This window comes from Labrus mixtus, chromosome 21 (genome assembly GCF_963584025.1).
Source record: "Labrus mixtus chromosome 21, fLabMix1.1, whole genome shotgun sequence".
In the NCBI taxonomy this organism is placed as follows: domain Eukaryota; kingdom Metazoa; phylum Chordata; class Actinopteri; order Labriformes; family Labridae; genus Labrus; species Labrus mixtus.
In genome coordinates, this window is record NC_083632.1 from 6,628,120 (window position 1) to 6,642,930 (window position 14,811).

Sequence of the window (14,811 nt, forward strand, 5' to 3'; positions counted from 1 at the left end):
AATGACAGCCACCCGATGTCCTCAGAGCTGTGAAACCCAACCACGTCTTCAGAGAGGGATCTAACCTTTGACCCTCGACTGGCATCAGGTGACAGACGGGCGCTAACTTTAGCTGCTAACTCCAGTTCAGGTCCACTGGTAAATTAAGCTGCTGTGCTGGTGGAAGATAAAACACACACAAAATCTCAACCTCTCCAGTGTGCAGCAAATTCACTTTTCAACAAAGTAGGTCATGGGATTTTAGAAACATATAAAAGCTTTGGCTGCACTTTTAGTAATGACTGGAGTGGCTGTTTTTCACTCCTTGGCCAAATTACAAAATTAGTTCTGCAGTTCGCCTATGTGGTCTCTCCCCTCTTTTCTGTTTATTCCTCTGTCGTCCACATGCACACACGAAAACACACACATATCCCATTTTACCTATTTTTGGAGCAGTTAATCTCCAGCTATTTGGCGCTGTGCTAAACTCTTAATTCTGATGGCTTTTTACAATGTTATTGAGAGTGGGAGGGGGGGGGGAGGGGGGGAAGCTACCTGGTACATCCTGTCTCATCCTGCTGCTTTGCCAAAGAGGCTCTTTGATCTCTCCGAGTCTCTGGGTCAAGGGAGTCGAGTGTTTGGAGTCAAAGGTCTGGGTTTAGGGGCAGGTCGGAACAGAAACAGTCTTTCTCACATTCTTGTGGATTAAACATTTGGGGATTTTTAGTTTGGAGATCATTTGATTCTTTATTGTTATTATTCAAATTACAGTAATTTATCTGCGCAGCTTGATTGGAAAAAAGTACTGGAAGGTGATTTGTAATGACAAACCAGCGTGTAATAAACCTTCAAACTGGGAGTTTCCTGCTCTGATGGATTTATGGCCTAGCTTCAACACACATCTGTGTCAAGGCCATCCGGCTCATCCAATTTCAAGACTACCACGCTGCACGAGTGATTGTTATCTGTGCTGCTGGCATGGCTTTATATCGCTCAGTTGATCCTTTGTCAATTTTGTCCTGACTGAAATATCTCGACATATACAAGATTGATTTTTATACATTTTTCTAAAAGCAACCATGGTCTCAAAGGATGAATCATGGATTCCTCTGTGCATGACTTTGACATCTCGTACCTCCAGCAGCTCAATTTTCAGTTATTACCTGCAGTAGCGTATCCAAAGATCTATTTAAACAATTTTCATACACATAGATATGTGCACAGACATTAATTGTTTCTGTGTGATGAATTATCCCATTAACGTATTGCATTGCATTTTTCCGGTTGCATTAGCCTTAGCAGTATTGTTGGTAAACTTAACATGCTAACAGCCTGTGCTTAGATGAAGACAATGAAACCCTATAAACCGTTTAAACATTTCAAAACTGAATATTAGCGCTATTAATGTTAGCTGATACGCATGCTAGCTTTCCAAAGTACTGCCCTCACAGAGCTGCTGGCGTGGTTCCTTGCCTCTTCTGCTGAAATTCTCTCCAGAAGATCCATTGTTGCTCGAAGTTGGCTGAACAAGGGTTTGTTTACTGCCGCACCACGACTCAAAGTAACACAGCGGAAAAGTCACGTCACTTTTATTATGTAGCACATTCAAAAACAACAGGATTCGAACCAAAGAGATTTACAGCAGACATTGATTAAGACATAATAAATATAGAAATGTAAAAAAAACGCCATTATTATATGCCGTTTGCATGACTGACATGCAGATACCAGTGTAACAGCTGCCAGTATGAAGTTTTAAATCATACCAAGATGTTTCAATATTAAAATACATGAATAAATACTACTTGAACTATGGTACCACAGTTTTTTTCATGGTTTTTGGCGTTTGGATTTCTTCATCAAACGATCACGATCACAGTCCTGTCCTCTGTGCTCTGGGTGAGTGAAGGTGAGACAATGCTGATGAACTCTTACATCCTGTATGTCAGACTTTATATTAAGAAATTAAATGATCTTTTCATATCGAAAGGCACTTGTAGAAAACAGTTCACTACAGAAATTTAATCGATCAATAAAGGTTGATATTTGGTGAAAGTAAAGGTATCAATATTCAATCTGGTTTCAATTCACCACCTCACAGTCTGGGTTATCAATTCCCCTGCCCCCATGTACTTGACACATGGGTCAGTGTTTGCTCACTAGTGTGCACATTTTGTCAGTTTTGTCCTTATAGATCGCAAACTTTGCGTGGTAAGTGGCGTACTACAGTTTCAAAGTCAAAGTCAAAGTCAAAGTCAAAGTCAACTTTATTGTCAATTCCAAAATATGCCAGACATACAGTGGAATCGAAATTGCGTTTGTCTCCGTCCCGCGGTGCAATACAACCAAAATAAGGTAAAATAAGATAAGGTAAAATAGATCAAATAAAATGACGTAAAAATAAGATAAATAATAATTACAGTAATAAATTCTAAATTGTGCAAAATGTACAAAATGGTAAATAAAATAAAATAAAATTTAAAGGAAAAAGTAAACTTGTGCAATATGTGCAATGTGCAGTAAACTGATTGTACTTTTGAAAAGTTAGCTTCAGAGTTTCAGGCCTTGTTTTGTGCATACTCAACTTTTATTGATGAGTAGAATTTTGGACATATAATATCCAATTTATTTCATGCCAGACCAGACACTGAAATATGTCATATGAAATATTCATCTGACCACTCTTAATGTTTCATCATTGTTATAAGTTGTATAATGTAACTATATAAAGCATCAGTGAGCACAGATTCCATACGCACAGTTTACAAAACCGTACCCACTGTTTGAAATGGTGAGCACAGACTATATAAACTGTGGGAACAGTTCTTTATTTTTTCTCACCTGAGCTTTTGGAGGCTCCGTTCTTCTGCCTTTCTCTGTGTAAAATAAAGAAAGATGTGAAAAAAAAAAAAGAAAAGAAGACATTCCAGTGACAAATCGAAAGATGATTCAGGGAAGGACGGCACAATGCATCAAAAAAAGAGCATTCCCATAGTCGCATCGAAAGTGCTGAATTTATTTTATTTATGAATGCTTTGTCACTCAAGGAGTATAATGGCCATATTATATTTTTAATACCTTTCACATCATTGAGAGTCAATCAGATGATGCTTAAACTATAATTCTCTCACAGATTGGTACCAATGTAGTAGTTTAAAAAATGCTTTCTGGATTAATTGCTTTGGTCGGGTCAATTTTTCATAGGAATCTTGAGCAATGTTATTGTGCATTTGATATTTTTCACGTAATGTGCAAACCTAATTCTGGTTGTTTTTCATAACTGAGGATTCAAATGGATTACTTTTTAGGTCAGCTGTCATGTAAAGCAAGAACACATGAATGTGATGTGCTAAAAGTTCAGTTGTTGTGAAGTGTTATCCTTGCCTTTCGAGGATTTTTCTTACTGATAAATGTGACGGAAAACAAAAAACAAACATGACCAAACTCTTTCTCATCTGAACTTTACACACCACACCCACCTCCTTCTTTACCCCCAACCTACTCAACTCATACACCTCCCCCTCCTCCACCCCTCCACCAGGGCCCAGTCCATAGCAGTGGGACAGCCCTGCTGATAGGGTTTCACTCTCTCCGGGGCGAAGAGGAGGGCAGGCAGTACAATACAAGCTTTGGGACTCAAATCTACCTTGGGATCCATACTCACCTCCCTGTTCTGGGACCTTCTGGGACCTGTGTCTTCCTGTGGATACCTGGGTCTTAGGTAAGACACCAGAGAAGGAAATCCCTCCTACACATTTAAGTGTTCATGAATTAAAGGTTGATGACTTACTGGTAGTTGAAAAGTAATTCTGGATCCTGTCTTGGGAGGCCTCTGTATGGAGATGAATTAATGAATGATTTTCCACTTTTTATTACAGAATTTGCAGTTTGTTAACTTTTTAAAACTCTAAAACATGATGAAAAAAGGCTTTAAATTACATATAGTTTGACCGTGACATTGAAAATATCACAATTTCATGAGAAAAGGGTCAATTTAAATATCAATTGGACCAACTTTGAATCGTATAAGCCAGCTGGTTGAAGGCTGTTCCCTCTCTTTCAGCTGCTCTTACCTAACTCTGTGGTAGGTGAGGAATGTGGCCCTGTGCGGTGGAGTTTTTAGTCCGTGGGTATGGATGTACTGTATGTGTGCATTGGGGAATGTGCTTACTGATGCCCTTCCTCCCCAGCTGTCCCCTGGAGATTTATCTGGAGCTAAAACCGGCTGGTCATGGGGGACAGGAGCGCCTCTTCGCTCTGAGGGCCGGTAACAGGAGCCAGGCCCTCGCGCTGCTCCTGTAGTCGCCACCAGCTCAGCCTCCATCTTGCATTTCCCAGAACATCCAAAAACACCTGTAATCTCCAGTTTTTAATCCACAGCCGCTGACTCACATTAATCACAAGGGGAAAGCAATTTAAGTGCAAATCTATGTGTGTGTGTGTGTGTGTGTGTGTGTGCTGATGACAGTCCCACTCACCACAGCGCTATAGAACATGTGTTCATATAAATAGCTCGTACAGGACTGAATCCCAGGCTAGGAAATGAGCTTCAATTACAGCGGATGAGAAGCAATTACATTAACTGTCTCCCAGTGGACTGGCCCTCCAGCTTTTTTCTTCTTGTACTGGGACTCACCTACAGCCTTACATAATTGCTTTCGACCCGTGCGACAGACAGCAACATACAGCCGGCCCCCATCTGAGCGGTTAGTCAAGAGAGACGAGAGCTGCCACCGGGAATTAGAGTCCTCAGGGGAATGCTGGGGCTATACGCCGTGTTTTAAGTGTGCTTAACTTAATTAGGGGACCTGGTTCTGCTGCGGCTCGTAGATTTGGGACGTGATCTGCAAGTTCATCGGACACGAATATATCTCGGGAATCAGTTTAGACTTCCTCGTGAAATATTTTAAAGCACTTTTGTTGTATCACATTTCACTGCCTGTCAGTGTCTTGTTGCTAATTCTGTCATGCTCTCTGCCAGACCCCTGAGAGAGCAAATACATTGAAACATTTTGGGACTGATATAGCACACAACACATTTAAAACAAAGTGCATTATCCAAAGCACAGATCCACTTTAAGAAAAGTGGATTCTACAAATTATACTGTTGTTGTCATGATAGTACAACATAACACTTTATATCTCAAGTTGAGGCGACCCTACCCATTTAGTGCCAAACACTCAGAAAATGTTAGAAGGCTGGTATATTTCTTCTTATCAGGGAACTATGGACACATTTTTTTTAAAAAAAGGCGGTTTTGAAGTCAAACTTTAAAAGTCTCAATCCTGCATGTATTGACAAAAGATACATTTCTATGACCAAGATTTTTTTTTTCCTCCACTTGGGGGCAGTGACACAAAATGCATACCAAGAAGTTGTCAACATTAAGCCGAGAAAAACTTTGTTTTCGCACTAACTTTCTGATCTTATGACTTTGTTTTGGACGGATCCAAATCTGCGTCATACGTAGGCTGTTCTCCACTTTGGACATCTGCTTGTAATCTTTTTCAAAACCCCCGTAACTAAATAAAAGAACAACATCTAAGCTAACAAGCTACAACAAAAATTGCAAGTTGGAAAATTGATGTGATGGTAAGATTGGTCAGTTGTGAAAAAGGGCTTTAGACTTTAAGTTGCTTCAGCATTTAATGCTTCATAAGGAATTTTCTTATTTGGGCCTGTTGATGCCAGGACTCGCCTCTCACATGCAAATGGTTCAATTTAACAAGTTCACTAAAAACATTATTTTCAAGGGTATACGGTTGCTGCATCTTGGGCAAAGATAGCATGTGGTTACAGTTAGGGACAATCATGGACAAGGCTTCAAAGTCCCTGCAATATATGGAAAACGAACGGTTGTCTGTGCATAGCCAAAAAACTAGATTAGAAGCTTGTTTAGAGAGACAAAACCTCTCACAGTCACAAAGTTGTTCATCAAATAAAAATAGTGATTGTGGGCACTTGCTAACCGGTTAATCCAACATCACACTTTGTTGTTCTCTTTGCTGTGTTTTTGGTTTCATCCAAACTTTTTTTCAGGAAATACAAGGTTCCTTATCTTCTAAAGACACAACATTGGCCCCGTGCTAGTTGCTAACCTTTTTCATCTGTTTGAACTAGCCAAACACTGTGCTCTCTGCTAAGAAAAAGGAGCTGCCTGCTTTGGCTGGTTGATTTATAAAAACGTAAATATTACAGGCAGAACGACCAAACAATGAGCTTTGAGGAACGGCCTGCTGGGCTGAGGGCTTCAGCACAGATGACTGATAACAGTCTTGTTTGTTTTCCTCTCTAAGCAGAAACCGTTCACGTTATACAAAGCGATTTGATCCAACACTCACGCAGTTAGTAAAGACCATGGGAGATGTTAAAGAATGAGGTTTATACTGTAAGTAGTGTATTGGTATATTTTCTCTCTGTGCAATCTGGGCCAATGGGGTATTGGCTATCATTGACATTTAGCAATGGCAAAACGGAAAAGCTGTTAGCTATATCAGATTTAGGCATGTCCATTGTCGACAGTCTCTCAAGTAAAGATGGATTTGGAGTAAAGAGGCGACAAATGGGTTGTTGGCTGCTTGTGCATTAAGATACCTTTTTCCATTATAGAGGTTCGTTTTAGGATAATCATCATCGAGTGATGGATGATGGATTCAGAGATTGCACTATGGAGGATTACGCTCCGTCATTTTTGCTCCCCGGTCAGTGATACTAGGTCAAGGTCGCTCCATACCACAAAAATCTGGTCACCTGCATGCTAATGGAGGTGACTCACTTTGTAAAGTTGCAGCAATTCTCTGTCTGAAATGTGCTAAATGTTCACGACGATGGTGATCATTTATACGAGTTATAATTCGCCTGTTCTTCCCTCCAGCCATGGCTCTCACCACTTCAGCCCCTTCCAACAAGAGGAAGGCCAACAAGATCATCACTGACCTGTCCAACATCAGCCAGGACGGTAAATCATACAAACAGCACCCACCGATCACATGCTAACACAACACCTGTGAGCATGTCTTCATCCACAGTCCTCCACGACCTTCCTGTATCCCCGTTAGTAATTTAATCAGGTTAGAAGTTTCTCTCTGTGGTGTCCGTTATCTGCACAGCATGTGTGAGTAAATTAAACTGCTTAGGTGTTAATCGCTGTGTGTGGCCTTATCCTACAATTTAATAAGAACACACGCACGCGCACACACACCACGCACGCACACACGCTTCTTCCAAGTAGTAACACAATATCTTACATGCATGTGGCATCTCTTGGAGGAGTGTGGAGCGTTATCAGATGGCAGAGCAGCTACAAATCAGGCACCATTAGCAGCCACACAAGATAGCAGATGGTTATTCAGCTCACACCATATTTGTCTCAGGCTGTGTGTATTGAAAGTGAACCAATTCAACTTGCTGAAAAATGACACTAAATCCACAAAAGGACATTTATTTATTGTTTTTTATGCAACTTAACTCCTTAAATCTAATGAGTTAAACTCTGATTATAAGATTAATTGAAATAGAACTGTAGTTGTATTTATGCCCTTTGCTTTATGAAGCCTAATGCTGCACATACTGAGCCGCAAAGCCCCTCTTTATTTCCCCCAAAACTAACTTGACGTGAACCACAGATTTTATTCAATGAAGGAGAAGTGTTAAAAACACACCATCTGTTCATCTTGCTGTGCAGCTGAATATTTTACAAACTTCAGAACTTTATTGGACTAAAAATGGACTAACGTTGGCAGAATCTTTATACAGCCAGAAGACACATTGAAGTTAGTGGCCAAGAGAATGTGTAATGTAATGTACTACACCATAAATGTTAAGGTACTAGCCCTAACCCTAACCCTAAGTGCGATTAAGATTCAAGACTGTAATCACTATTTAAGTAAGTTTCCATAAGATGAAGCAAATACAGAATAATTTTTTTTGCATAGTGTAGGAAATTGCAATAAAAAATCAGTATCAAAAACACACTGTACATAATGTTAGATTTCAAAACAATAAATACTGGAGCGCTGGTGGTGCAGTGGGTAGTGTGCCCCCCATTTATGGAGGCTGTAGCCCTTCAGGCGGGCGGCCCAGGTTCAAATCCGACCTATTGCTCCTTTCCCGCACGTCATTCCCAACTCTCTCTCTCTCTCTCCCTCCTATCTCGCCGTTAAAGGCGCAGAAAGCCGAAAAATACATCTGAAAAAACAAAACAAAACGAAAAAAACAAGAAATACTAAATCTCTAGGTGTGGCCCCGTTAGCTAGCCTGCTGAATGGATTACAATGAATTTGTCTCACATATTCATGTGAGCTTTTGAATGACAAGTGGGTCAAAGCCTCTGACTTTTCCAGTGCCATCATCGTCATCGTCATTATCATCCATCCACTGCGATTTGGGTCAATGTTTATGAATAACCCTGTAAAACTGCTAACCAGCTAACATGCCACACTGATCTAACAGAAGTTTTTCACATATGCACTCAAGAACATTTCTAGAGAATTTTAGGAGGATTTCCCCTGAAAGTCTTCCCGGAAATAAAATTAGGGGGCTGGAGGGAGAAACATGTGGCTGTTTGCATTCACACATACAGCTCCTAATGGAAATATCAGGAGTTTTTCAGGAGTTTTGTGCAAGTGTGAAAGCAGTAATAGTAAGTTGTATTCTTACTATACACTACACCTTACAACAGGCTCAGTGGTAGAGTCGGTCGTCTCTCAACCCAAAAGTTGGGAGTTTGATCTCCAGCTCCTGCAGTGACATGTCAAATTGTCCTTGGGCAAGACACTGATCTGCTCCTCCCGCTTTGCTGGGGATGTGTGAATGGAGTGTTCAGCGGTTAGGCGCTTCACGTAGCAGCCTCTGCAACCAGTGTGTGATTGTGGTGTTAAATGGAACATGCAGTGTTAAAGCGCTTTGAGTTGTCAGAAGACCAGAAAAGTGCTCTCAAACAGCAGAATATTTTAAACGCCAGCATAGTGATGTTAGCAACTAGAAAACCATTGCAGAGCCGCAAGCATGTCTGCAAACTCTTGTCACCCTTCATGTACTTTGTTACGTGTGAATAGCAAAAATTGTCCTTTACTTGCACAATATATAACTCTTACAGACCGCAAAACATCCTCCACCAAACTCTGAGAATGCTCTTTGCAAGAGTGTCTCTGTGCAAACCCTCACATTTGTCATTAATCTGTTGATGTCTTTGCTGTGTGTGTGTGTGTTTTTTTTTTTTATGCTACAACTCCCTCAGCATTCACATCTCTGTCTTTCCACCAGTTTGTTTTCAGTCAGTCATTCAGGAGCTTATCCTGCTTATCCCTTTTTTTTTTTTTTTTTTTTTTCCGCTCCAGTTAATGCCCACTCATCTCCCCATCATCCCTTCCTCTATGTCGCTCTGATTTTTGTCCCCCGTCTCTGTCCAACTCCGTGTTGTCCTTCTGTCCACCTTCTGTCTCTGTCAGTCTGTCCAATTTCGCCCCAGTCAGCAGCCAGCTCCAGTTTCACATTCTTCTGAATTAACACTCTAATCAATATCCCCATGGGAGGCTTTGCTCTTCTCAGCAGCCTCAATTACTCCCTATCGTTCTCTCTCTCTCTCTCACACACACACACACACACACACACACACACGCACACACACACACACACATGCTTAACACACGCCCACTTGCCCAAGTCTGATTTACGACACACTGCTACCAGCTCTCTGCAGCATTGCAATGCCAACTCCCAGCTTTATAGATGTGTTTGTGCGTATGTGTGTGTGTCTGTGTGTGAGTGTGGGTTATGGCTGGCCTCCAGGTGTTATGAGTGATATCAGAGTGTATTTGGTGGATGAGGGGAGTGTTTTATGGGGAGCTCTGTGGAGCAGTAAAATCCATCAGATCTCTCCATCACCGAGAGAGGAGAGAAGGTCCCAGCGTGTTAGACGGATTTCCCTCCATAAACAGTTCTCGCAGAAAACCCGCTCCGGCACTCCCCAGCGCCCCTTTTTCTTTCGTATTACTTTGGCCCAGTAACCCCTACAACTCCCCTGGTCTCTCTCACACACATCCTTCACAACTGGGTTCAACTATAACTCACCGAAACAAGCGTTCCATGGAAGCTAGAGGATGAAAACACACCTTTTAAAGTCTTACACATCCCACATAGATCACATTTTAATCTGCTAAATGGGTAAAGCCAAGGGGAGCACAGCTCTATGCCTAGTGCTCTCTAGTGCATGAGAACATTTTCATAAACCTGTATTTGGTGTACATTGTACTAAAGTTTGAGCAATGTTAGGAATTTTGGGAGAGTAAGAAGAGATTTCAAAAGTGTCAGATGCATCCAATATATTGATTTTATCAGCTGAATAAATTGATAGACATATGGTGTTCATTTTGTTCAGATACTTCATGCCAAAAGTAAACAGCCTGCTGCTTTCTCAGACAGATAGCTTAATTAAAAAATATGTAACATTTTTATAAACTCTGGTGTGAACGACTGTGGCTGTGATGCTCCGCTACATTCACTGCAGACAGCGTTTAAACTCGCCAAATGATAGATGATGCTGCTTCAGCTTTCGTGCCACATCACGGTAATTTTCTCATCACATGTGTAATCCATGACTGTTCCTCACTCCCTTTATTTCTGCCTACAACCACCTTCAGTTTCATGTTCAGCCCAGTCATTATATCGTCCTCTTATCCCCTCCCCCCACCCCGTCAGACAATGAGTCAGACCCAGAAGCCTCTGAGTTTGACCTGGGCACCAAAATCAAGACTCCCAAGGACACCATGTTGGAGGAGCTCTCCCTGCTCAAGAACAAAGGCTCCAAGATGTTCAGGATGAGGCAGCAGAGGGTGGAGAAGTTCATCGTGACCACCATGAACACGGTATTCACGAAATGGAAAAATGTAGCACTTTTGAGCATGTTCTGTTTCTGTGTGTCTGTGTACTGATTTCTTTTCTTTTTTGCTTCCAGCAGAACCTTGAGAACCTGCTGATGTCCCCTCCCCCCGTCCCGCCAAAGCCTGAGATGCCAAAGGTGGAAGGTATGGTGACGGTCATGGTTGCCCTTTAGTTCAAACGCTTTCTCTGTGTTAAGATGTTGTATTAATTCCTCTCGTTCCTCCTCCCCTGTTTTTGTCTGACGATCTGTGTGCCTCAGTGGTGGAGGAGCCAGTGGAAGAGGAGAAGAGGAAGGAGGAGTATGTACGCACCTATGTATCGCCCTGGGAACGGGCCATGAAGGGCAACGAGGAGCTGACGGCCACCATGAAGTCAATCATGCCGGGACCCATCCAGATCCATGCAGAACTGCCTCTGTACAAGAGCTTCAACAGGTAAGACCTCACAACCACAACATCTTAGTTATTGATATGCAAGTATAATGACAACAATGTAAAAAGACCATGACATTGAGATTGAATACATGTATTCATTTGGCAGGAATTTTTTATCGGTTTTTGCCATTTTTTCCGACAGCTGAAGAGAGACAGGAAATGCGGGGAGGAGAAAATGGGGGATGACGTGCAGCAAAGGGAGGGGGAGGGCCCATTCACTGTCTTTCAGGGGCCCAGCCATCTTTGTGGGCGGGCTGGATTGGCTGTATGCAAGAAACAAGTTTGTGTAGAGAGCAAAGCAGGCGAAGCCCAAATCTGCCACAATGCAATCACAAAAACCCAGGAGTGGTCATCTTTAATTAATCTCTATCTGTAACAGACATCTGAATGCGGGTGTACCTAACAATCCACTTTTAGACATCGTCCGTCAACGCCAGCTTACTGTCGCTTCTCAAGTTGCTGGCTGGTTTGTAATCAAAGGCTACACACAGAGAAGGAGGCCTTGGCTGGAAGTCCTTTACCGCTAACTTCTGGCTACATCAGCTCACGTCACCGTGACAACCAGCAGTCGTTTCATCAGCAGTAAAAGTGTCTAGCTTTCCCACCTGTGTTTCCATAGCAGCACTCAGCAGCTGCGCACATTTCAAAAAGTGCACCACATGTCTGACATTTGGGAATGTACCATTTACACTGACCACTGAGACAGCATCTGTCACAAATGTAATTATATTAATCTTATTTCAACCCTTGATCTCTGTCTGTTGTAATACTCCTAATGGTAGCTGAGTACCCTGGTAAGAGCAGCTGCATGTTTGGTAATTACTAATGGTTCTGAACCAGCAATAAACAGCCATAAAGGGACGGATTAGAAGACAACAAGCTCCTATGTACAAATATGAAAAAAGTCTCCAAAGAGAATCCCACAAGTCATAAGAAATCCAGTAATGGGTTCAAGATGTTTTCCTCTCCTTTGATAGTTTTCTATTTCCCTGGAGTTCTTTTGTGTATCTTTGAAGTTGAAGTTGCACCTTTTTTTTGTGTAATGACTCAAATGAATTTCACTTGAAATGTTAATGTTGCTGGTTTGAGGTCCTTGACATCGGGGTGCAATGTTTTTATTTTATAAAAGTGTCTGAGCTAGATTCTTTTTTTTTTACAGGAAAAGAGATCTCCCTCATGTTGTTACCTCGTCTCTCCTCAGCTGCCTATTTCTTTCTGTTTTTTTTTCTTCTCCAGGACGGCATTGCCTTTCGGCGGAATTGACAAGGGGGCCAAGACGCTGACCTTTGAACTCCCACAGGTCAACATGGCCAATGAGGAGGCCGAGCCTTTGCCCAGTCTGCAGGCCGACATGCGCTCACGCCCCTCATTCAACCGCACGCCCATCGGTTGGATCTGCAGCGAGGACAACTCAAACATCCACATGGACCTGGATAACATGCCCTTCGACGGAGAAACAGATGACCTGTGAACACGCATGAACACACAAGTGTATTTACAGTACATGTAGCCTGAAGAACACACACTCTGAAACTCATAAAACACACCTATTACCTCAACTGAACTAATGCATGAGAGCAATAGATCATAACTTACTGACAGACGCCAAAAACTCAGACGCTGTCAGGACTGCTGAGACTCCCATGAGCATATTTGGAAATGTGCTTGAATTACCTCTGAAAGAAATGTATGAAAATTATTTCAATATGAAATGAAATTATTTAATAAGTATCTCCCCTGGTCTCCTCTGTGCTTTTCATCTTTTTCTCCCTAACCATGATTGAGTCTTACTATGATTTTACAAACTCTGAGCTTATGAGACCTGTGTGAAAAATATAGATACGCACTCTGCACTCTTGAAACTATGTATTTATTCAATAAATTTCCCCTTTACAGACTGTCTGTGCTTCCTGTGTTAACACTGCATGTGTTTGTCAAGCAGAGCTAGTTTAAAAAAGGACAATACATGTTATGTTCTACTAAAGAGGTATACAGAAACCAATGTGCACCCAAACAAGCAAAGTAAGAATCTGAAAAGGAAGAGTCTCCCCTAAGCCACGCTCTACCCATGTATGCATTTATATATCATAAATATATTTCACTTATATTACAGCTACATTAATACTGTAAATTAGCGTTGTGAGTCAAGATTAAACTACTACTTTAATGGGCGGTGTGGGTCAGGCTAAAGTTAGCTTCATCTTAAAGTCAGCAGCTAGCTTGGAATGTTTTGTTTTGTTGCTATTTCTAAGGTAAAATGTGAATGTAAAAATAAAATGTGGTCGCTTTGATTGGATTAAAACTGTTCCTGGCTATTGTATAGGTATAAGGTATTTAGTAACATTTGATACATTGAATAGCCTGGGCAGAACTCGTTTTTTGGAGAAATATCTTCTTTTTCTTCCAATCCAGTCCAATGTTGGTTCAATAACCCATTTACGAAGCACAATACAAAAATAATAGGAACCCTTCTTGCACTAAAAAGCCAAAGTTACTGAACTTGTTGGATCACAGCAGAGGTCCATTGACATAGCTAGGGTTTTTGTCTTTTTAAAATCTGCTTGAAGAGTTTAAAATCATTGTCCCAGAAGGTGTTTTTTCTTCCAAAAACTCTCTTTTGTATGGAAGCCCATTTCCGCCAGTAAAAAAAATAAAAATGAAATAATAAAGTCTCATAATTTAAACTTTTTATCTCATAATTTTGACTTTTTATCTCGTTATTTTGACTTATGTCATTATTATGACTTTATATCTCATAACTTCGACTTTATATCTCATTATTTTGACTTATCTCATTATTATGACTTTATATCTCATTATTATGACTTTATATCTCATAATTTTGACTTTTTATCTCATTATTATTGTTTTCATTTTTATCTTTTTAACTGGCGGAAATGGGCTTCCATACTTTTGCCCAGCGTCTGAGCTTAGCTTAACTAAACTAACCAACTGTGGCTGTAGCTTCACATGTAGCCTAGGCCTACCCAGTGCTTTTGATATCAATTGAATCACCCTTCTCCACTCCAGAGTAGAGATTGCAAAAGGGTAGCCTATTTAATTTCTGTTTTTTTTTTTGTAAAAGCCTTCTTTGCTGCTCTGTTTTATAACTCTTTTTGTCCTTTTACCTTCTAATGCTCACTTTATCTCGGCTGTGGTCTTAAAAACCATTTCCAGACATAACAATGTCCCCATGACCTGCACTATGAATAGCTGAGATTGTAAACTTGGTGCTGGCAGAACTCCAGTGACAGCAGCTAAACAGATGTCCTTTACATGTTAGTGACAGTGGAGAGCAGCAGAGACGGAAAGAGACAAAGAGGGAACATGTGAAGGGCCACATAACCGGCTACGAGGTGACATCATCGACATCCATTCGCCTCGCGCCCAGAAGGCGGCGGCATCGTGCTGAGCAAAGCCCTCTTGATAAAAGCGCTACGTCACACACACTCCCCGTCGGAGAACTTGGAAGATGGCAACGGTATCGCGAGAACGGCGTGCCGCGACCGCAGCGCT

At 41.4% G+C, this 14,811-nt stretch overlaps 1 protein-coding gene across 2 annotated transcripts; it reads left to right on the plus strand.

The window, feature by feature from the left end:
• The first annotated feature begins 3,536 nt into the window (after positions 1 to 3,536).
• On the plus strand, positions 3,537 to 13,193 carry myoz1b (myozenin 1b). 2 transcript variants are annotated; one of them, XM_061028526.1, is made up of 6 exons: positions 3,537 to 3,700; positions 6,855 to 6,938; positions 10,679 to 10,845; positions 10,938 to 11,004; positions 11,121 to 11,295; positions 12,532 to 13,193. In XM_061028526.1, exons 2-6 carry the CDS (start codon positions 6,857 to 6,859, stop codon positions 12,764 to 12,766), a joined length of 726 nt encoding a protein of 241 aa, XP_060884509.1. In that variant the 5' UTR covers positions 3,537 to 3,700; positions 6,855 to 6,856; the 3' UTR covers positions 12,767 to 13,193. The 2 variants fall into 2 exon arrangements, with proteins under 2 accessions (XP_060884509.1, XP_060884508.1); XM_061028525.1 differs by having other exon boundaries at positions 3,539 to 3,700; positions 10,935 to 11,004.
• Positions 13,194 to 14,811: the final 1,618 nt, after the last annotated feature.

Bases quoted from the DNA above. Each gene is read 5' to 3' on its own strand.
- myoz1b (XM_061028525.1), top strand. From the start codon at position 6,857: ATGGCTCTCACCACTTCAGCCCCTTCCAACAAGAGGAAGGCCAACAAG. The intron at 10,846-10,934 runs GTATTCACGAAA...TTTTGCTTCCAG, and splicing joins TCGTGACCACCATGAACACG to CAGAACCTTGAGAACCTGCT. The intron at 11,296-12,531 runs GTAAGACCTCAC...TTTCTTCTCCAG, and splicing joins CTGTACAAGAGCTTCAACAG to GACGGCATTGCCTTTCGGCG.